The sequence below is a fragment of the Anabrus simplex genome, chromosome 2 (assembly GCF_040414725.1).
Source record: "Anabrus simplex isolate iqAnaSimp1 chromosome 2, ASM4041472v1, whole genome shotgun sequence".
Lineage (NCBI taxonomy): Eukaryota > Metazoa > Arthropoda > Insecta > Orthoptera > Tettigoniidae > Anabrus > Anabrus simplex.
In genome coordinates this window covers 871902292-871924974 of record NC_090266.1, presented here as the reverse complement: position 1 = coordinate 871924974, position 22683 = coordinate 871902292, and the positions used below count along the sequence as shown (strand labels likewise).

Sequence of the window (22683 nt, the reverse complement as noted above, 5' to 3'; positions counted from 1 at the left end):
GAGCAGTGCCAACAATTATGCCCAACTGCCCCTCTTATCTCTCTTCCACTTCTTCGTGTAGAGAGAGTGGTGATCAAAGAAGAGAAAGGTTGGAAAACAGGGATCTTGAAACAGCATTAGCAGAAAGTTTGAAAACCCATGCTCAGTACCAAGACAAAAGGAATTTCACAGACTTTCAAGGTTTTCTTCAATGTCTCCCTAATATCCAAATTTTAGATGACTGGATCTGTGTTAAATCAGAATCTAATGTTTCATTTGTCCTACTCGAAACATGCAATATTCCCACACTCCTAGCTTCCATTGTGGTAAAAAGTGACCTGAGTATGTCCTTACATGTGGGGAAAATGGAACTTAATAACCTAGATAAAAGAAAGTTTTCTATAATAGTTAGTAATATCAATGATGTAGCAGACAGTATGTTCAAACTTGATAAGATTGGACGATTAGAAAATCAGGATTTTATAAAAGATCATTTTAGTTTATTAAGGACAATTTAATGAAGTTATCAGAGCTACTTAAAGGAGAAGAATCTAGTTTGATCAACTTTATATGTGAACAGTTACTGTTATTTAATTTACCCAAGAATCATTATTCTTATTCATCAGATTTCCTCATTTTTTGCAGCATTATATTTTCTATTTCACCTCATGCATATAGATTTATGAGAAGTTCAGGCTATTTGATACTGCCCCATCCCAACACACTGCATAAAATTTGCTCAGCATATAATACCAACCCAGCTATGGAGCAAATTGACAAGAATTTTTTCCTTTATATAAGGCAGAAATATAAATTTCTTAGTGTATCAGATAATATTGTTTCACTAATGGTTAATGAAATCCATCTGAAACCTTACCTAGATTATACTGGTGGTAACATACTAGGTGCTGCATATAATTCCTCAAATGCTGCTGCTAGTGTTCAAGTTTTTATGATTCAAAGTTTATTGTCATCATTCAAAGATGTAGTACACATACTTCCAGTCAAGAAGCTCAATGGTGAGGGTCTGTTTCAATTTATTAAGAAAGTGGTTTGTGGATTACATGCAATAGGTTTTAAGGTCATATGCATTGTAACTGACAATAATGCACTCAATAGAAGGGCTATGTCCTTTTTTGCCTCACCACCAAAATTATCAATTGGTTATAGGCACCCATGTGATGACAACAAGCCTCTTTTCTATGTGTTAGATTCTGTTCACATTCTCAAATGTATTAGAAACAATTGGCTTAACCAAAAAGATGTTGATCAGTCGATAATGTATCCCTCATTTGAGACATTTCCACAAGACACTGAGTTAGCAGTGGCCAAATTCTCAGCCATTAAGACACTTCATGACATTGAGAGTACTCAGATTGTAAAATATGCCAACAGGGTGAACTTGAAGTCACTATTTCCTACCAATCTTGAACGTCAAAATGTAAAACTTGTACTGAATGTTTTCAATGAAATGACTATTCAGGGGCTGGAAGCTCTTGGAGAAAGCAACAGAATTGTAAATTTTAAGGCAACTGCCACTTTCATTAAATTAATTTGTACATGGTGGGGAATTGTAAATGTAGGATCACCTGGTAGAGATATTCGTTTTAAGGATATCTGTCAAAAACCATTGTCAAATCCAAGTGATGAAAATTTCATATTTCTGGAACGTTTCTTGTGTTGGTTAGATTTCTGGAAAAATTTACCAAACCGTGCAAGTGCTCTGTCAAATGAAACACATCTAGCCATATCACATACTACTCATGCCCTTTTAGAAATCACTAAATACTGTACTCAAGAGCTGAATTTCAAATACTTTTTGCCAGGTAAAATTCAAACAGATGCACTTGAAGCACGATTTGGTAAGTACAGAACAATGGCTGGATCTCAGTACCTAATATCTCTGCGACAAGTATTTGAAATTGAATCAAAGATAAGAATTCAAACTCTATTGTCATTGAAAATTGTATCTAATGCTTTTGGTGAAATTGATCTGGACCTGGATTCATTTGAATGTGATCTCAAACTGGATGACTTTGAGGCTAATCCCCCAGATGATGACCTTTACTGTGTAGATGTCAGTGAAGACCAGCTTTTATCCATTCAGGAATATTTGCCTGTTATCACATATTTGTCAGGGTATTGTGTAAGAGCAGTTCTTCGAAGATTGAAGTGTGAAATTTGTAAAACATCATTCGTTTTGGATAGAACGTTATCATTAACAGATGATCAAGGTAATTATGAGCTTATAAATGTGTTGACAGGGGGGGGGGGCTGCATTGTCCCAACCCAGAAGTTGTTAATGCCATTATTTTCACTTACTTGACTGTCAAAACCTTGGTATCTGAGAAGTATGAATACTTGTTTATGAAGCACCCATCACAGCCAAATTTAGTTGTAACATTAGCAATGTCTGTGATTAGAAAAGAAGGTGTACTTCTTGTGGAGTTGCCATGTACTCAAGATGACCATACTCATGAAAAAATTCTCTCTTACATTGTAAAAACAGGATGTAACATATTCCTTAATAATTATGTTAAGAAACTTAATAATGTCCAGAGTCGCATACATACAAAGAGGAGGAAGCTTAACAGTCTCATAGGTTAAGGGTACTAAATTATCTTGTAATAGAGTGGTTCTACAGTAAGAGGATGAAATGTTATAATGTAGGCATACCCTGTAAACTTGGCTATTATGTTGTCATATTCCACCCTTTAGTCAGTGATAAACTGGTTCAGATATTTTCATAAATGCAGTGTAGTGTAATTCAAAAAGTGTCATATTTTCAAAGTGTTCTTCAATTAATATAAAGTGTTCATTCCTATCAGAATGGCAACAGAACCAGAAGATGTATGTGTTCCTGCAAAGGAGAAAAAAATCTTTAAATTTTAAAGTACTGCCTTAGTGAAAAACTTAGTAGTTCACTTTCGAGCTCTATGCCAAGGTTGAAATTGAAATTAAATCACATCATGTTTTTAATGAACCTAAATCTTTGCACAGTTTCATTAATGAGTTTCCTTGAAAAATATTAGGTGCTTGCATACCCTTTTAAATGTGTCTTGTACTTTTAAGAATTAATATCTTGCAGTGACTATGGTTTGGATGCATGATTATATTACCATGTATGCTGTAAATTATTTCTTAAAAAAATATACTCCAAACCTTTGCATATTTCTATTGAGAATGAAAAAATATTTTTCAAACATTATCTAAATGACCAGTGGTACTTTATAGCCAAGTTAAAATATTTTCAAATAGATACTTTTAATTTTTGACATGTTGAGTTTGAGAGTACATAATTTAGTATCAGTACTTCCATGTAATCTGAATTTAATCTGGCATTTCTGGGCTCTAATTTTGTGATATTATTAAGCCCATGTACTCATATTCTGAGTGTATTGTTGTTGATTCACTGTTTCAAGGTTAGTCTATTGCCATAAAAGGCTTTACTTCCATCATCCTAATTGTATGCTAGTCTTTAAGTTAATTTGTCTTCAACAAAACATATTTAAAAATTTTCTTGTAATCTGAGCAAAATTTTAAATTTCTTATGCTAAGAATTTTTTTCCATATTATGCTATTTTCTTAGTTAGCCAGCCTAATTTGTCTTCCACAAAAAAAAAAAATAGATTTAACATCTTTCTTGCAATTTGTGCAAAATATGCACTTGTTGGAATTTTTAGATTTCTTTTGCTTAGAATTTTTCCCATGTTATGCCAGTTTCTAAGTTAAATTGTCTTCCATAAAAACATATTTAACACTTTTCTTGCAATTTGAGCAAAATATGTTTAAACCAGTGTGTTGGAGAGAAAGAGAGCTTTTACATTAACGGAATGTGATTGACAGGGTATTACTTGCAAAGTAAAAAATTAAAGTTAATTACTGCATCTTGCCACTAATGGAGAAAAGAAATACGGAACATCTAGGACAAATGTCAGATTATTTCACTGGAAGACTTAAGGAAAATTTCAGTGGATTTTCAGTAATGTTTGTGGAATTATTATTTTATTATTATTATTATTATTATTATTATTATTATTATTATTATTATTACACATTGAAAATTTACAGGATTTAATTTCATCTAAATAAACAAATGAGTTTAAACAAGTTTCTGTGAAAAAATTCCCTTGTTTAAGAATTAACAGTTCAGAAATGTGTATTGATGTAATGTTTGTACAGAAGAATTAAGTTATTTAATTAAAACTATGTTATTATTGTTAAATTGTTGTATTTCCTGTTATGAATTCCAGCATAATTTCTTCATCCTCTGTGAATCATTCCCTCCTTTGTATTCCATTTTTCATTTGTAACTAATTATTTCCATTATGTATAATATCTGATTTGTTTCTAAGTCAGCACTAAGACAGAAATATTTACCAAAATAGTAAAAATAAAATGTTCTAAATAAGAAATAAAGGGAGGTTTCCGGCACGTTAAAGAGTCTTAAATGGGACGAAATTCCAGTTTACTTTGGCTTATAATTAGTAGTATATACGAAAGACCTTGATTATTAATTAATGTAATTATTTTATTTTCCAGTAAAATGTTAACTGATACTTCATGAGTAAAACGTAGGTTAATTACTAATCACCAAGGGTCATAAAATTATTATTAACTAAAAAATGGTAACAATCAAATTAAAACCCCTTTTTGTTATTTACTATCAATCTGAACTTTTACGAAATTTCCAGAAAACGGAGTGCGCCATCTCTCCGTCTTTCTTCTGCTTTAATTGGTCTCGGTACAACTGAATGTGCTTTAATACCCTGAAAGAGCATCTTTTGAAAACGTTTTGTAAAGCTCACAAGTTCTCATCATCAAAGTAATTCGTTCAACAACCACTGAAGTGCCGTTGCGCGCTTCAGGAGTGACTGCCTATCCTTGTGACGTCATCAGCCGTGCTGTGAGGCCTGTTGTATTAGTAGGTACTGGCTATGCCCCCCTCCTCCAGACTATCTCCACCAAGGGATCATCTAGCCACCTGATAGGGTGGCCCCTCCTCAGACACCCTGTAGACATGAAAGTAGATGTTCGAGTCAGTCTGCGGTCTTTTACACCGATGCACCCGTTAGTGTAACTTGTGTCTCGGTCATTGTGACCAGTACGCGCCCGGGTGTGTTTTACTAGATTCGTTTAGTTTCGTGTGCATATACATCTCAATATGGATCCTGCTGAAGAGGAAAGGATCCGATCATTGATAGAGAGTGTTGAAAAGGAAGAAACTGAAAGAATAACTGCATTTGTGAAAGACAGAGACAAAGCAGTAGGATGCCTATTGGAAGAAGTTGATGAGGCAGCAGAAGATACTTCCAGATAGCAGCCACAAAGTGATGATGAAGGTTAAACTGACAATCTTCAGGTTACTGACCATGATACAAATAGTGAGCTATGTGGTGATGACGGATGTGGTGCTGGTGTTTCTGAAGTGAATTTGACAGGCAAGGACGGTAAGACAGAATGGTGTGCGACCCAACATTCGCAAGGACTGGTCATGGACCAGGTCATAATATTGTAACACGCCTTACAGGGCCTAAAGGTTTAGCCAGGAATGCCAAAATTCCAACTAAAACTTGGGAGCTATTTTCTCCAGACGATATTGTACAAAAGATTGTTGATTATACCAATATTTGGTTAAAACAATGACAATAATTCTTCAGTGTGTCCACATAAAGAAAATAGTACAAAATTGAACTTGAATATGAACTCAAATATACGCAAAATATTGTATAATTCTCTTATAAACATGTTTTTCACAAAGGTGGTTGTTATGCTGTAAAATTAGAAGTTTTTATAATTTGAAATACAAATATTTCTGAAAAAAAAATTAAGAGGGGAATTCCTCAAGGCAGTATTATTGAACCTTTATGTTTTCTTACATATATAAATGATATGAGTAAAGAAGTGGAGTGAGAGATAAGGCTTTTTGCAGACAATGTTATTCTGTACAGAGTAATAAATCAATCCACCAAGGGAGCTGTCTCATCACCCTGTGGGATAATGTCTTAACAGTTCTGGTGATTTCTTTTGGGGTACAAGATGTTCTACTATACTTTTTGGCAGGTGATGTATTTGCTAAATATTACAGTGACAGTGGATGAAGGGGAGGATAAATGTATATCTAGTTCAAATTGCTTCCATTTTTCAAACCAGAAAAAATAAATAGAACGGAAAGTTATTTTTCAAAGCTTTATTTGTAAATCAACTCAATTTTCAACAAGTTTTTATTTTTCTAATGCGGTCATTGAGTACGTAAAAATGTTTTAAATATTATATAAATAAAAGGAAACTTACTTGCAAAAGTATTAAACTCCAACATTTTTATTAGATTCTAAGGCCGTACAATAAATTATGAAAATAACCGCTGCGGTCTAAAAGAATGCGCGCGCCCGAAAGTGTTCGTCGGAAGAGCGTGCCCGATTGAGGGTTAAGAATTTTATATCATAGTATTCGACTGTAACATAATTTTAACTTATCTCATGTATCATTACAATAATGTATTTTATAATGTGTTAAAATGTGTTTTAGATGTTTTAGGTATATGTATATAATTGTTTAATTTGCACTTAAGGCTGATGATGGCACACAGATCCCGAAACTAGTACCATTTGACATGTGATTGAAGCACAATAAAATGTTATTGTATTGAATACGTGGACCTTGAAAGAATTTTAATTTACTGTAATCCCACTTCAATACGGAACACAATGAAATTCACAACTATAAGTTATACCCATTCATACTATAATTCCCAGACTTTGGTCAAGGCATAAAAAGAGGCCTCAAATGCAATGAAACATAGCTATGAAGAATTCTGTTATTTATACACTGTACAGTTTTGAATTGTCAAAACTAGTTACTTATTAGATTCACTTTCAGTACAATATTTATTATGAAATATAAATCAAGTTTTAACCTAACCATATCATCAGTTATTTTCTGCAGCCTAATAAATACGAGAGGACTTCGACATTTTACCTCAGCCAGGATGTAACCTGCCAAATTTCGATTATGAATCAGACACACTACCTCCAATCCACCAAGGGAGCTGTCTCATCACCTTGTGGGATAATGTCTTAACAGTTCTGGTGATTTCTTTTGAGGTACAAGATGTTCTACTATACTTTTTGGCAGGTGATGTATTTGCTAAATGTTATCAACTTCATTTTATGCCTAAACAGGTTCCTATTACTTACTTAAACCTTCAATATTCATATAACAAATTTATTACTACTTAATAGAATTCCAGCGAGATATAGTAGATATCCTGGATTCAGGAGCTCAAATGGACTGTATTGCGATTGACCTATCTAAGGCATTTGGTAGGGTAGATCATGGGAGACTAGTGACAAAAGTGAGTGCACTTGGACTAGACAAAAGAGTGACTGAATGGGTGGCTATATTTCTATAAAACAGAACTCAGAGTTTTAGAGTAGGCAAATCTTTATCTGACGGGAATAATTAAGAGGGGAATTCCTCAAGGCAGTATTATTGAACCTTTATGTTTTCTTACATATATAAATGATATGAGTAAAGAAGTGGAGTGAGAGATAAGGCTTTTTGCAGACAATGTTATTCTGTACGGAGTAATAAATCAGTTATAAGATTGTGAGCAACTGCAAAATGACCTCGATAATGTTGTGAGATGGACAGAGGGAATGGCATGATGATAAACAAGGTTAAAAGTCAGGTTGTGTGTTTCACAAATAGGAAAAGTCCTCTCAATTTTAATTACTGTGTTGATGGTATGAAAGTTCTTTTTGGGGATCATTGTAAGTACCTAGGTGTTAATATAAGGAAAGATTTTCATTGGGGTAATTACATAAATATGATTGTAAATAAAGGGTACAGATATCTGCACATAATTATGATGGTATTTAGGGGTTGTAGTAAGGATGTAAAGGGGAGGGCATATAAGTCTCTGGTAATACCCCAACTAGAGTATGGTTCCAGTGTATGGGACCCTCACCAGGATTACTTGATTCAAGAACTGGAAAAAATCCAAAGAAAAGCAGCTCGATTTGTTCTGGGTGATTTCCGAAAAAAAGAATAGCGTTACCAAAATGTTGCAGAGTTTGGGCTGGGAAAACTTAAGAGAAAGGAGATGAGCTGCTCGACTAAGTATATCCATATAGTAGCCTACTAGGCATGCAAATGACTTTGCCTTATACAATGTTTGCTCTTATAAATATGGTATAAACAGCTTGAAGTTCTCTGCGATCCAGTTATTTAATAACATCCCTGTGGAGATAAAAACAGCACCAACTTTGGCAAAATTCAAACAAAGAGTCAGGCATTATTTTTGGGAAAGGTACAGTGCTGTTTAAATCAAAATATCAGATGTCATTTAAGGCATTCTCCCAAACAATCTTGCAAACTGTCCGGAACTATTCTTGTACCTCTACAACTTTTATGTTATGTAAATGTAAATACTCTGTAATCTGTTCTTGTACCTCTGCAACTCTGTGTTATGTATATATACTGTAAATACTCTGTAATCAATTCCTGTACGTCTGCAACTTTTGTGTTATGTAATTGTAAATAATCTGAAATCTATTCTTGTACTTCAGCAACTCTTATGTAAATGAAAATACTCCATAATCCATTCTTGTACCTTTGCAACTTTCATGTTACGTAAATGTAAATACAGTCAGAAATAATTATCTGTAATCCTCATATTGATGATGTACATATTTTATATATTGTATGTGTTTATATGTTCAACCATTTATTAATTATCTTATATACACAAATTATATTTTGATGTGTAAGTGCCCGCCAGTATGTAATGTCCTGTACAATTCCTATGTATGAGCCTGCAGGCTCGTTGGAATTAATTGAAATAAATGAATGAATGAATGAATGAATGAATGAATGTTGCAAGTAATCATTTTCATTATGAATCCATATTGAAATTCAATATACAATGTTAAAATTACAAATATTTATTTATACACCCACCTATTCAATACATAAAATACATCAAATTAATTATACGGAAAAGATGGACCTTCCCTACCTTTGATTGCAGTTCATATGGCAAGTGCGCAGTGTGAGTTGTGATAGTGGACAGAGCTCAAAGGTTCAAAATCCCATATGTATATGTAGTTATTTTATTTTTTAACTGCCACTTTCCTGGGATGTGGTAAGGCTGCATTAATGATAGCTTATAATAATAAATGTTATTTGATTTACGTCCCACCAACTACTTTAACAGTTTTCAGAGATGCTGAGGTTCAGGAATTTTGTCCCGCAGTTCTTTCACATGCCAGTAAATTTACCGACATGAGGCTGATGTATTTGAGCACCTTCAAATATCACCAGACTGAGCCAGGATCGAATCCGCCAAGCTGAGTTGAGAAGGCCAGCTCCTCAACCGTCTGAGCCACTGCAAATGATAGCTTCCACAGACTGATTTGTTTATTTGGCCCTGAAAAGGGCCGTATGTATCATGGCATGGGGCATGGTGCTGAGTTGGACAAGAATGAGGTGAGGTGATGATCTGAGGCTAGTACACAGGCAACCAGTTAGCTATGTCATACATGTTTCAAGCTTCGTAGACCACAGGTAGGGTAAAGTGTAACCCAGGCCCGGAACTAGGGCGGGGCAGGGAGAGCACGTGCCCCGGGAGGCAGATTTCAGGGGGCGGCAAAATTTGAAAAGTTTATAAAAAATAATAATAAGTTATTTAATTTTTCAAAATAATAATACCACAATTAATATTGTTTAATTTTTTAATTTAATTCTGTTGCCCAATTTATCAACTTTATTACATTGACACCGTATACCAAGTTATTTTCTTCATTATAAGACACGACACAAGAATCAACGTACTTCATGGGTCTGAAGTGAGTCTTATACTGTTATGCCTACTACTGATATGAATAATTAGTAGCCTGAGTGCTCGGCAGCGGGGTCAGGGACTCGAAAACAGTCTGACCTTGACGCGATGCGCGAGCATCTCATCTGCCTCACCCACTTTCTCCTCATGCTAAACAGAAACCTGCAGTCATTGTTGTCGTTATCGACGGCTACACATGCAGCCTGCGTAGACTGTTGTCTGCATGTGTTGATACGAACCGACAGTTGTTTTATTTTATTTACATTTACTGTTTAGGTATTAGTGTTTGGAGTGTTGGTTAGTTATTCGTGTTACCGTGTATCATCATTTGGAAAACGGAATTGTTTAGTACACTTTGAGCTAAGTTTTTATCAGTTTCCAAATTATGGATGGCAGAAAACGACTCAGTGGAGCCAAGTACAGAAAACTTGCCAAAGAAAAAAGGAAGAAAGAAAGCGATGTGCTGTCACAAACACCAATGTTAATGAAGATGAAGGCTGAAAAGAAAAATCAGGTAAGTAAATATTAATTTTAATTTCAATAATTAAATTATAGCACATTAGGGAAGAGATGAATTAATTGTACCTTATCGGACTTTACGGCATTTTTAACACTTCATTTTGTAATATATCATATTACTGATTGAATTTGAATCCCATCTTTTAATATTTTAGATGACGTTGAAGCTGGAGAGGAAGGTACGCAACATGTCGAACTTTGCAAGAAACTCAGTCCTATTGGTGAAGCGAATGAAGATGAATTATCATCTCGTCCAGACCCTACAACTGGTCTTGAAGAAACATCCGAGATTTCCTTTGATTTTAGGGATCCCTGTTCATGGCCACATAGTTTTTCAGATTCTGAAAGGTGTTACATAACAAAAATGAGCTTTGAAAATCTGATTGAGCCAAATTTAAGTAATAGCAGCAGAGAAGGACATAACTTAACCAAAGATTGATTTGATAAAGTTCTCAAAAATGAAGAAAAAGTAAAGAGATCATGGTTAGGCTACAGTGAAAGTAAGAAAGCTCTATATTGTGTTCCCTGCAGGCTGCTTTCACACTTAGCATCAAATCATGTGCCTTCCTTAGCTAAAGAAAAAGGACTTACTAATTGGAGAAACCTCAGTGAAAAATTGCCTGAACATGAAAATTCATCCATCCACAAACTTTGCTTTTGTTCGTGGAAAGCTTTGGAATCTTGTTTAGGAAAGAGAGGTACTGATGCAGAACTCCAAAACTAGATCCATCCAGAAGAGTCTCACTGGAAGGCGGTATTGCACTGCTTTATCGATGCTATTCTATTCCTAGCAAAGCAAAGGGAGTCCATTCTGAGGAACTAAAGAAGACTGTGGTTTCAGCAACCCATCCAGTGGAAAGTTCTTGAATACAGTACAACTTATATCGCATTACAATGTCCCCCTTCTACGACATATTGAGCGGCATAAGAAAGGGCAAATCTCGTATTTCTCACCTAAAATACAAGATGAGTTCCTTGAAATAATTTCGAACATAAGGAAAAAGATAATACAAGACATTTTGGATGCGAAATATTATTCGTTAATATTTGACTGCACTCCGGATATCAGCCACAGTGAGCAAGTGACTCAAGTAGTTCGTTACGTCAAAGCAAATAAATATCGGAGGTAGAAGATAGTTTTATTGACTTTTTTCCCAGTTAGTGACAAAACAGGTGAAGGTCTCAGCCAAGAAATCCTAAAAAAAAAATAGACAAAGATGGACTAAACTTAGAGAACCGTAGAGGCCAATCCTACGACAATGGGGCAAATATGGCCGGGAAGTATATGGGAGTTCAGTCCAGACTACCATACTTCAGGGGAACGACCTAGCATATTTTGTCCGATGTGATGCTCACTCCCTCAATTTAGTTGGTGCTAATACGGCCAGTGCTACTTTTATGGCTCAGAATTTTTTCGAAACTTTGAACAGTATGTATTCTTTCTTTGCGGTTTCAACTTCACGATGGGAAGTTCTCCGAAAATATGTGCCACTGACATTGAAACCTGAAAGCAATACAAGATGGTCTGCAAGATTAGATGCGGTCGAAGCTGTGTATAAACATTACGGTAAAGTTGTGCAGGCTCTAGAGGATCTTAAAAACCATGACATCTCAACACCTCAAACTAAGAGTGAGGGCAGCTCCCTTTTGAAAAATATTGGGAAACTTGAATTCATCGTTTTCACATATTTTTGGCATGCTTTCTTCAAAAAGATCAATCATGCCAATGAGGTTTTGCAAAGAAAGGATGTAACAGTAGATTTGCCCACCCGGAAACTTCAAGGACTTTTAACGTTCTTGAAGTCTTGCAGAGAGTTTGCTCCATCTGAGTCCATTACTGAGGGTAAATTCTTAGCAAGCATGAGTGGTCTACCATCTGAGTTCTCAGAAAAAAGGCAAAGAAATAAGAAAAAAATGTCTGATTAGCTCTGTGGCGATGAAGCTCCGACAAGTACTGAGAATGTGTACCAAGTAGCTATGTTAGAGGTTATTGACCAGATGATTACGGAACTCAGTGACAGGTTTAAGGCTTTGGACAACATAAACAGCAAGTTTGGATTTTTGAATGCAGTTCGAATTAAAGAAATGCAAACAAAAGATCTAAAAATGAAAGCAGAAGAATTGGCAAATATCTACACTGCCGATCTCAACAATGAAGAATTTAAATTTGAAATAGAAAGTTTCAAGCACCACGCTTTATCAGTTGACTGAAATTTAAAGGGAGCCACATCAAGAGAAATGTTAAGCCTTATTTATAAAAATAAACTAGTGGAAGGCTACCCTAACATTACTACTGCACTGAGAATGTTCCGCACATTGTCAGTTACAGTTCCATCTGGAGAACGAAGTTTTAGCAAACTCAGAATCATCAAAAACTACATGGGAAGTACAATGGGACAGGAGAGACTGTCTAATCTAAGTATAATATCAACTGAACACGAACGAGCATCCCTAATCAACTTTGATGACATCATCAGTACATTTGCAGCTAAGACGGCTCGAAGAATTCAATTTTGAGGTACAATATGTAACAAATTTTTGCGTAGTTACAATTGAGTTACACTACAAACAAATTATTTGTAATAGTCATGTATAAGTGTATTAATATAAGTGTTTTTCAATATAAGTGTAATGTATGTATTAATATGTATAAGTATATTAACATAAGTGCTTTTTTCATAAATAAAACTTCTTAATAGTATACACATGGTGTGTAATTTGAACTGCCGCAACTAAAAATATAGCTTACGGAGGTATTATATTTTAGCGGAGGGGGAGGGGGAGGGAGGGAGTCGGGAGATGGAGGGCGGCAAACTGATCTTTGCCCCCCCCCCCGCCGACAAATCTCCTAGTTCCGGCCCTGGTGTAACCCCTTTGGAACAATAACAACATGCGATGACAGATAGTTATATAGCCGTGTGAACTCCCCTCCTTGAAGGCAGGTCACAACACAATGCAAAGCTTATTCAATTCCTCATGATGTATTCCAGCAACGAGTATGTGGATATGTTACTCATCTATAGAGAACTTAAGCCAGAATGCATACCAGGCACAACACCTGTATCAAGTACGCTTTACATATAGACGACAACCGACAGGCATGACATTTTGGAGTGTGGAAAGATGTCTGTGGGCTACTGTGAACTTGGGAAGGACACGGACTGTTTGAGATCATCCCGTGATGTCTGCTCACAATGAAGAGGTTATCTTGGATGCTATCCGGCATAACCCTCACACTAGCAAGTGGGCCATTCCACAGGAGACAAACATCAGCCTGATGTCTGTTACGTGGATATTGCATACCCAGCAGTTTCACTCGTACCATATGAACCTACACCAGGAGCTCCATGGTCTTGATTTTGAAGCCCGGGTGGTATTCTGTCAATGGACACTACAGCATGTAGACAATGATCCTGCCATTTTGATGATGATGATGATGATGATGATGATGATGATGATGCTTGTTGTTTAAAGGGGTCATCGGCCCCTAATAGTATGAAATGAGATGGAATGTAATGACAATTCAAAAGTCCACATAAATATGCGAGCTAACTATAGCAGAGTATAGGTTTGACATTTCACCCATCGGGGTATGTTTTTTATGAGCTCCAAGTAAATTTTTAACGTAATGAAACTTGTTGGAAGGTTATTTCTTTCATTTTTGTTCAAATTAGGCCATAGAATTAAGGGCATGACACAGAATGGAGGTGGCGCCCTAGATAAAAGTGACCAGATTATTATGATTATTATTATTATTTTCAAGTGACATTGAGATTTAAGGAAAATTTGTTTATGGCAGTGAGATAGAGTTCATTGTTTTTCTTTATATTCAGCTCTGCTAAAACCTACATGGCACAGGTTATTTTAATTTTCCAAATTGGTTGCGATTATCTTGTGAGGTAATCGTGGTCATTAATGTAAAATATGAGTAAGCTGAATTTTTACGTGAGGGCACTGGCTATTTATTTGTTCTTTTTACTGATTCAGTATGTGGCTATGCTGAAGGCCAGCCATTCCCATATGTTTTATATTCACTGTGTAGTAATGGCTACTTTAGAGGAAATTGGCAAGTTGCTGGAGGAGAACATTAGATGGCCACAGGAAAAGACTGATGAGAACATTAGACGGACGCAGGAAAGGGTTGATGAGAACATTAGACAGGTGCAGGAAAAGACTGATGAGAACAATAGGCAGGCACAAGAGAAACTGTTAGATCAGATAAAAAATTTAAAACTCGAGTGCAGTGCAGGTAGTGATGAGCTCACCAAACAGCTTGCACAAGGGTAAGAGCAGGTAGCCAGATGAAGGGAGAGATGACACACTAGGGCTGACTTAGTGGTAATCATGAGAAGTCTAAATGGAGTGCGAAATGAGCATGCTCAAGGATGGAATGGAAGCGCTCAAAAAGGAGGTCAATGTTACGATCCCCGAAGTTTCAAATAATTTCAAATATAGGGTGTCAGGATTGAAAGCAGAAATGCTGACCGTAGTAAAGGCTATCCAGAAGAAGACGGAAGGTCAGATAAACGTAATGAAGGAAGAAATTATAGCTGAGATTAGGAAGGAAGTGCAAGAAGTTCGACAGCTGGTGGAAGAAGAAGTCGGCTGGGTGAAAACGGAAATCAGGGGCAAGATATCTAGTCTATGGAAGGAAGTCAACGGAAGGATAGATCAAAACCAGGAAGAAAGCAGCCAGAATAGCATAGAGATAGGGGAAAGGTTTGGAGCCTCCTTGGCTCAGACGGCAGCGCATCGCCTCTCACCACTGGATACCGTGGTTCAAATCCCGGTCACTCCATGTGAGATTTGTGCTGGACAAAGTGGAGGCGGGACAGGTTTTTCTCCGGGTATTCTGGTTTTCCATCATTTTCCAATCCAGCAACACTCTCCATTATCATTTCATAGCATCTATCAGCCATTAACAAATCACTTTGGAAGAGGCGACCCCATCATACTAATAGCTTATATATGATTCATTTATTACATCCCTGACCCAGTCAATGACTGGAAAACAGGTCATGGGGCAAAAGACAGCAGAAGGCTGAGATAAAGATAGACAGCAATGCCAGCCAGATAACAGACATTAAGCATGATTTAGGGACGCATGCAAATATAATATTAAAACTCCAGAGGGAGATGACGCAGTTGAGGTTGCAAGACGATACATCAATGAAGAACTTGAAGTCAATGTCATACCAGCAGTGTTACCTTGCACCGGAACCACTGAATGACACTATTACGCTAGGGCCACCACTAGATGACACAGTGTACGATAATCAGAGTCTTACAAGTAACGTAAATGGGACACACATAGGCCAAAATGTACAGATGTCAACCCCAATCGCAAACATAATTCGGACAGGGGATGACATGCCCAGGAAGTCTGGTGGGTTAGGAGCAGTGACGCCCAAGGATTTCTTGTGTGAAAAACAGCTCACGGCCGTGCAAAAGCTACTTAACAGGCATAGCTTAACGTGGTTTACAGCGTTTCACTATTCCTTCCACAACTATGAGGAATTCAAGCGAGAGTATCTGTGAAAATATTGGAACACGCAGACTCAACAATCTCTTAGGTTGGAGCTCTACTCCAGGAAATACCCAGCAAAATCCCCGTCTAAATATGCAAGTTTTTCACAGCCCAATTACAACAGCTCAAGGAGCTGGATAATGTGCCCACGCAGGAAGAATAAATTAACGTGATAGAGAAACAGATTAGATACAACCACAGGAATGCAAGACAGCACTACCATCAGGTGAACGTGATTAATGCCATCGTGGTAGTAGATAAACCACGTGGAATAGATCAAGGGACTAATACACACATTAGGCATAAGGTACTTGGCAGCCAAGTCAAGTATACTGCTACAATGACAGAAACCACTACGGTAGGCAACCAACAAGATTCAAGTGATGGAATCCAGGAAATCGGCGACGGCAAGAAAGGAGGCCAGCAAGAAGAGAAGAAAATCCTAGCCACCTCTACAGAAATCGGAGAGTGTTTACGAATTGCACAGGAGCTGGAGGCCGAGAATGGAACCAACCAGGCCGTAACTTCAGGGAAGATACTGAAGAACGAAGGTAAGAATCAGAAAGATACCTCAATGAATTGGCGAGGAAGGAAAGAGAGGAGCAATGGAAGGAGGCAATATTAGAGCGGCGCAAGAGGGATGTGAGGGGACTGAGAGTAAGGCACTTCAACGTGATAAACAGAGAAATGGACGATGGTAATGTAACCGTTCATAACACTGCTAACTTGAAGCCCTACTATAAACCTAACAGTATAGTGGAAGAAGGAGATGACGAAGAAGTGAAAGAAGAAGAAGATGTCCCAGGAGAAGTAGAAGAAGAAGAAGACAAAGAAATCGACGAGGAGGTCAATGTTGGTAGACCAGAGACAAATAAATTTGCACATCAAAACCAGGGAGAACATGAGACAGGTGATGAAGTGTGAGGAGTGCGAGGATGAAGAGAAGCTACTAAGAAAATTACGACAATGGTGCAAGGAGGTGCTGGAAGAAAATGCACATCTCAACAAAAGAACGCCAGACTCTAATCTTAGCGGAGGAATTCAAGCGGAAGCAGAAGCCGCACAGGAGAAGGAGACAGGAATCATGCCCAGATGAAAATGAGGTACCATGGAGAGCTAAAGAGAAAAAAAATCATTACACGATTCTTTTTGTCTATGTGTTGAGGATATAAGTACTCATTTAATTGATCATTTATTGAGAGTACAGTAAATATTTTGTTTTATTGAGTCTTAGGAACTTGGAGGGACCAGGGCCTGGGTTTCACAATTTCAACAGGAAGCTTGAAGCCGAGAGTGTATTTGTTCGCAAGCTATATTAAGAAAGAGGGGCTGCTACGTGACACACCCGACCTACACATGCTTGGTTCAGAACAAAGAAATAATGGAAGACAACGGCATGGACCAACGGACCACATTTCGAAAGATCGGGGAGAGGCTAGGATATCATACGGTGATGCAATGTTCAGGTAGCGTCATTTCGATATTGACTAAGCACTGTTTAAAGAGGGAGATGGCCTTGAACGAGCATGCAATATCGTCTGTGGAGGCGAATTAGTAAAGTGACCAGCACATGGGCTAGCTACCCTTATTCGGCAGGAGTCTTCGAAGTAGTAACATCTTGAGAAGAAGTTTATTTCCGGCGAAAGTGGAGTCAGTATTATGTGTCTTGATCGTGTGGGGACTTTCTAACATTTAGCTCAATACACTCAGGCTGCACTTAATTACCCATGATTTAGGAGAGCTAAGAATATTTGTAGGCATGGGGGCCTGTAAGAACAATGCCGAGACAATAACTTTACTTTTATGCACTAACATTTCTGGGTGGAATTGAACTTTGATAAATTTGCTGTTTAGTGTCTTCAAATTTCAGACGGAAAAAACAGTTTCGATATGAATTATTTACACGCATAGTTGCCTGCCTATTTAAAATAGATTTCCCGAGGGCACAAATGCCACAGTTTCAAGTCCACTATTGTGTACTGTTTCCAGCTGTTTGAGCTGTGACATAATACAGCTGAAGTGTAGAGTGAGTGGGAAATTGACTTATTTACGGTGTTAGATAAGTGGTGAGTTATCGCGCGGTTGAATGGGAACTGGTTTTCACCGTTCCTCGAAATTACCCTGATTGTTGTAAATAGTAACTGGCAGTTTGTATTGACCCAGCTGTAATACCATGAATGAACAGAATGTTTTAGTCAAGGTCCGAACCCGCAGAAACAGGAAGACGCAGGGAGAACACGTTTCCCACGCCCGGATGGAGAACCATGGACTGAACGAGTTCCAATTTGAAGGCATCACAGTCAATGTGGGTGGCTAGAAGGATTGGGAGCGGGCTGACTGAAAGCGGGCAGCCGAATCAACATAAGATGAATATTAGATTTGCAATGTAATAATGTATTTGTGCATGTGTTTTAATGTAGCCAAGGGGATGGGTCAGTTTCTTTTTATTATTTAATTTCAGTAGGTTTAGCTCTTGGTTGGAAGGACTACGTCCTACTTCAGTAAATGTAAGGAAGCTTGTATATTTAAATGTAAATAACTGTAAGGTACATGTAGACCGATTGCATGAGGCCACAGCTTGCCTTTTTCTTTTATTGAGATTTTATAGCTGAGTGGTTAACGTCATTCTTTTTACAAGTCAGTTTCTTGCTTTTAGTTATTTTTATTATTGATTTGTTTTCCTTTGATGTTTGAGATGCAGTGAATGTCTCAGGGCTTAAATGAAAAGAGGGATTTAAATTAAAATCAGGAAGGACTAGATTCATTAGATAATGGGATTTCAAAGTGTACGAGATCATGCCGTCATGTCTTCTCTGATTCATTGCATTGTGCTTGAGAGTGTGTGGGTTGGTGGAGATTCTGTCCACGACCTCTGTTACCGTCATCTTCATGATTATTTGAATTGTAAATATGGGTGTGAATTTGTGATTGGTTCACGATTTCCTCAAATGCAGTTTCGTATTCCAAGTACCGAATATTAGAATCAGTTTTCTTTAAGTCTTGCTATTATTATTATTATTATTATTATTATTATTATTATTATTATTATTATTATTATTATTATTATTATTATTATTATTATTAATGCAATTTTCTCGAGTTGAATGGGTAAGATATTTCAGTAACTTTCAGATTTTCAGACATGATCTATGTCTATGTGGTAATTTCTCTATTTCTAGTTATTGTCTTATTACAGAGTTGGCCATTTTATTTAAAGATTAACGTTACATGCGCGAGTGCTCGCGTTTGTGACTAGCGTGATGTTTTTTCCTTTTTTTTGAGAGTGAAAGTGAGACGAAGTCTTTTATATTTGTATCAGTTTTGGCAAATTTAGGACACGTGCTATATTTTCGGTGTGATGATTTTTGTTAAGGCTTGCATTTTCTTGTTCGAGTAACTTGACTCGGGTAGACTTGTGAGCAGCATGTAATAAGGGTTGGACCCCAGATGTATTGGTATTTGCTGCAATTTTGGGAGACTGAATCTCTGCTTTTGAGTCATTCCGCCGTGTGGTAGGTGAGGATGATGTGTGCTTCTACCAAGGAGAGTTTTATTTCAACGGCCTATTTGTGTTGATTTTATTAGTGTTTGTCCATATCAGTACGATTGATGCTGTAGACGAGACTTTTATACCGCAACGCTTAGTTTTGACTTGTCTTTTATGATATGACCGCACTGAGGATTATTTCTGTCATGTAATCTTTTTCAGAGACCAACGTTGAGTCATGTAATTTATATCAGGAAACCATGTTGATTTATGCATGATGTTATAAGATCCACCAGATGATTGGTTTTGTGTCATGTAATCTATTACAGGAACCTACGTTGAATAGGAAGGGATTGCTCAAAGTGTAAAATTTATCTCATTAATATTTTCCATCAAGACTGTGTGTGAGTGAGAATTTCACGAATGCGGCATGCTTTTTCTTGGTGATGACTGGAAAGTATGACAGCATGTTTTTGTTCTTTGATGTGTGTACATTCTGCCATTTGTGTGATTTTTTACTGGTGTGTGGTTCCAACCCAAAGTTGTTTTTTGTGTTCATGAGTATACTCGTGACTGAGGTGTGTATATTGGTAGGATGTTTTACCACTCAGCATATGTTTTACTGTGTACAGTTAGATTAGTTATTTTCACACCAAAGTGCATTAAAACTCGTCTTTCTTAAGGTTAGGGACCCCACTACAATGTAAAGTGTGCAGGAATGAGGAAATACTCATCTAAAGTATAAAGAATTAACAAACCAGCCAGACGCGTGGTGCGAGCATGCAAGCCACAGTGTTAAAGTGTTAAAATTTAGGAACTTTTCTTGCTAAATGTTATGTATGTGTGTCGGCATACACTAGTTAAAATGTAATATAATTTTGATCCTCAAGATGAACTCTATAAACTGTGAGAAAGACCTGAGTCATATATTTTTCTGTTACATTTGATGATTTATTTTCTATATATTTTCATATTTTCTTGTTTATTTTCATAAACATGTTTTCCTCTAAACTGACGTCATGCCTTGCCTTGTATAATTTATAGCTATTAGTTGACCTTGTCTTGTCCATATTAGATATATGTTCCCCATCAAATCCAGGGTGTAATTTTTAAAGTTATTTTTAATAGTTCGAACTGAGCACGCCTTAGTGCCTTGTCATTTGGTGTCTGTGACATACACCCATTAATACAATCTGATCTTTCACTTTCACCACAGTTAGCCATAAAACATTATCCCCATTGCAGAATGACCATAAATTTTATCTCCACACAGTGCACGCAAGATCATGAATTAAGAAATATCAGTGTCCGTTTAATTCTATTCAGTGAAATTCAATGAAAATGAAAAAAAAATGCTATTTTTTAAATAGTCACAAAATATTGTAAAAAGAACTTAACTTGATGATGAGAACAATGTACACAGAGCACAGCCAATACAATGTGCTGTGTAATCAATAAAAAGTAAGTTTTCAGATAAACATAACATTCTTCCAAAATTTAAATTTTTTCCCCCCTAGTCAGTGTAGTTAAGATATTTTTCAGTGCCCACAAATTTTGTTCTTCATGAAGATGACATATTATTTCCATTAAATAATAAAACACATTATAAATGTTTATTGTAAGTATCTTTACCCATGTCAATAAATGTGGCCACTTTGAGATAGAGATGTGTTTTTAGATGAAGATAATTCTTTGGAGGATGAATTAACCAAATACAATCGTAAGATCTTATTCCCCTAGAAACCATGTTCATCATAGTGATAGCTCCTCCAAGATTGTCCACAACGCCACCACAATCTGAAACATATACAATATTTTAGATCATAGAGAAAGAAGGATTTTTACTGAATTGAAATTAAGAGAATAATCTTACCAGTAATTGGTTTGACATTCTTCTCCAAAAGATTGCCTGAACAGAAAAAGAAGAAAAGCAATTACAAATGAGCAAACAAAATGTATAGCAAGAATATTCTAATTAAATTTTCCTTTATATACATCACTGTAAAATATTACCACAAAAACTGAATTAACAAGAGCTCAGTAGCATGAATTAGGCTATGTATGGGCAAACCCCCAAACCACTTCATAGGCAATCCTTATGCTGTTTCTTAGACAGATACTGTTTATTAGGGCCTGGAGGTTTTAAAAATACATATGCAAATGCATATTTTGAAGGTTACTGCATATTCAGAGAATAGTTACATATTTCTACACATATATTTGAAAATAAAATAATTTTAATATTCTTAATGTCCTGAATCGATAGTTTTGAATGCATTGGGCTTCCCTCAACAAATTTTTTTTTCCTATCTTCTGAATAATGGAAATACTATACTTTCTTTCTAGAAAGTCTTTCAAAGAAAAGAACACTCCTCATGGTCACTTTATCCTAGAAAACAAATAGTCACAAGTTCTCATCATTACCGTACACAGACTAACCAGCAGATATATGTGGGAGGGGTTATTGACAACTTCCCCAATTACCAAACACGTGCTAGTCAAGTCTACTCAAAATCTGTTCCTTGAGATTTATTCAGTTCAGCAGGTGACAGTAACTGTGTAATGGTATGTGCTGCATACAGTTCCAGAATGTTGACTGTATAATGTATTTAGTTAAACATACCCAAAGGAGAAGTGTAGTCAAAGCTTTTTATTAACACAATGGAATTTACGTAATAGCGAATATACAATAGATGGCAGAGTAGATTAACACAATTTGTAAAGCTTTGATATGTAGTAATATTCCATTATACAAATTAATGAATCCAGCTTTACATTCATTTCTAGAAAAATACTGCGCAAATCAGAAGGTACCGTCCCTTTTTTCATGTATAACTTTGCCTTTTTTTAAAATATAATGTATTATGTGCCTTTACATGAATTAATGATGGTGTTTATTTATGCGTGTGCAAAAACTTGAATTGTGGGGTATGTCAGTGCTTTGGAAACCCGACCCTCAAAGGGCTAATATACTTTCAAATATCTTTGCTACATCTGCAATTAGGGTGATTCCTCTATGGTTGTTACTTTCTTTCTTATCACCCTTCTTGAATACTGGTTTTATCAGAGCCTTCCCCCAACCTTCTAGTACTTCTTTCTTTTTTCCGCTGCCTTTATCATCTCCGTAGCCAACTCATCTACACCTGATGCTTTCATCTTCTTCGTAGCTCCTTCTATTTCCAATACTGTTATATCTTCATTTTGGTCTTCTTCCAGCATTTCTTCTTCATGTTCCTTCATTTCCTCCAGTTCTTTGAAATGATTAAGTAATTTAGCATAATATTCCTCCCATTGCTGGAGAAAATACTCTCTTTGTGTCAAAATTTGTCC

General features: G+C 36.5%; 1 protein-coding gene across 1 annotated transcript in view; it reads right to left on the bottom strand.

Annotated features, from left to right (window-relative positions):
* Positions 1-22683, bottom strand: part of Culd (CUB and LDLa domain) — a 374725-nt gene that overhangs the window by 165980 nt on the left and 186062 nt on the right. The window contains exons 8-9 of the mRNA XM_068226057.1: positions 21227-21262; positions 20986-21150 (exon numbers count right to left, since the gene is read on the bottom strand). Coding sequence (XP_068082158.1) covers positions 20986-21150; positions 21227-21262 — 201 coding nt within the window. The remainder of the gene's footprint in view (positions 1-20985; positions 21151-21226; positions 21263-22683) is intronic.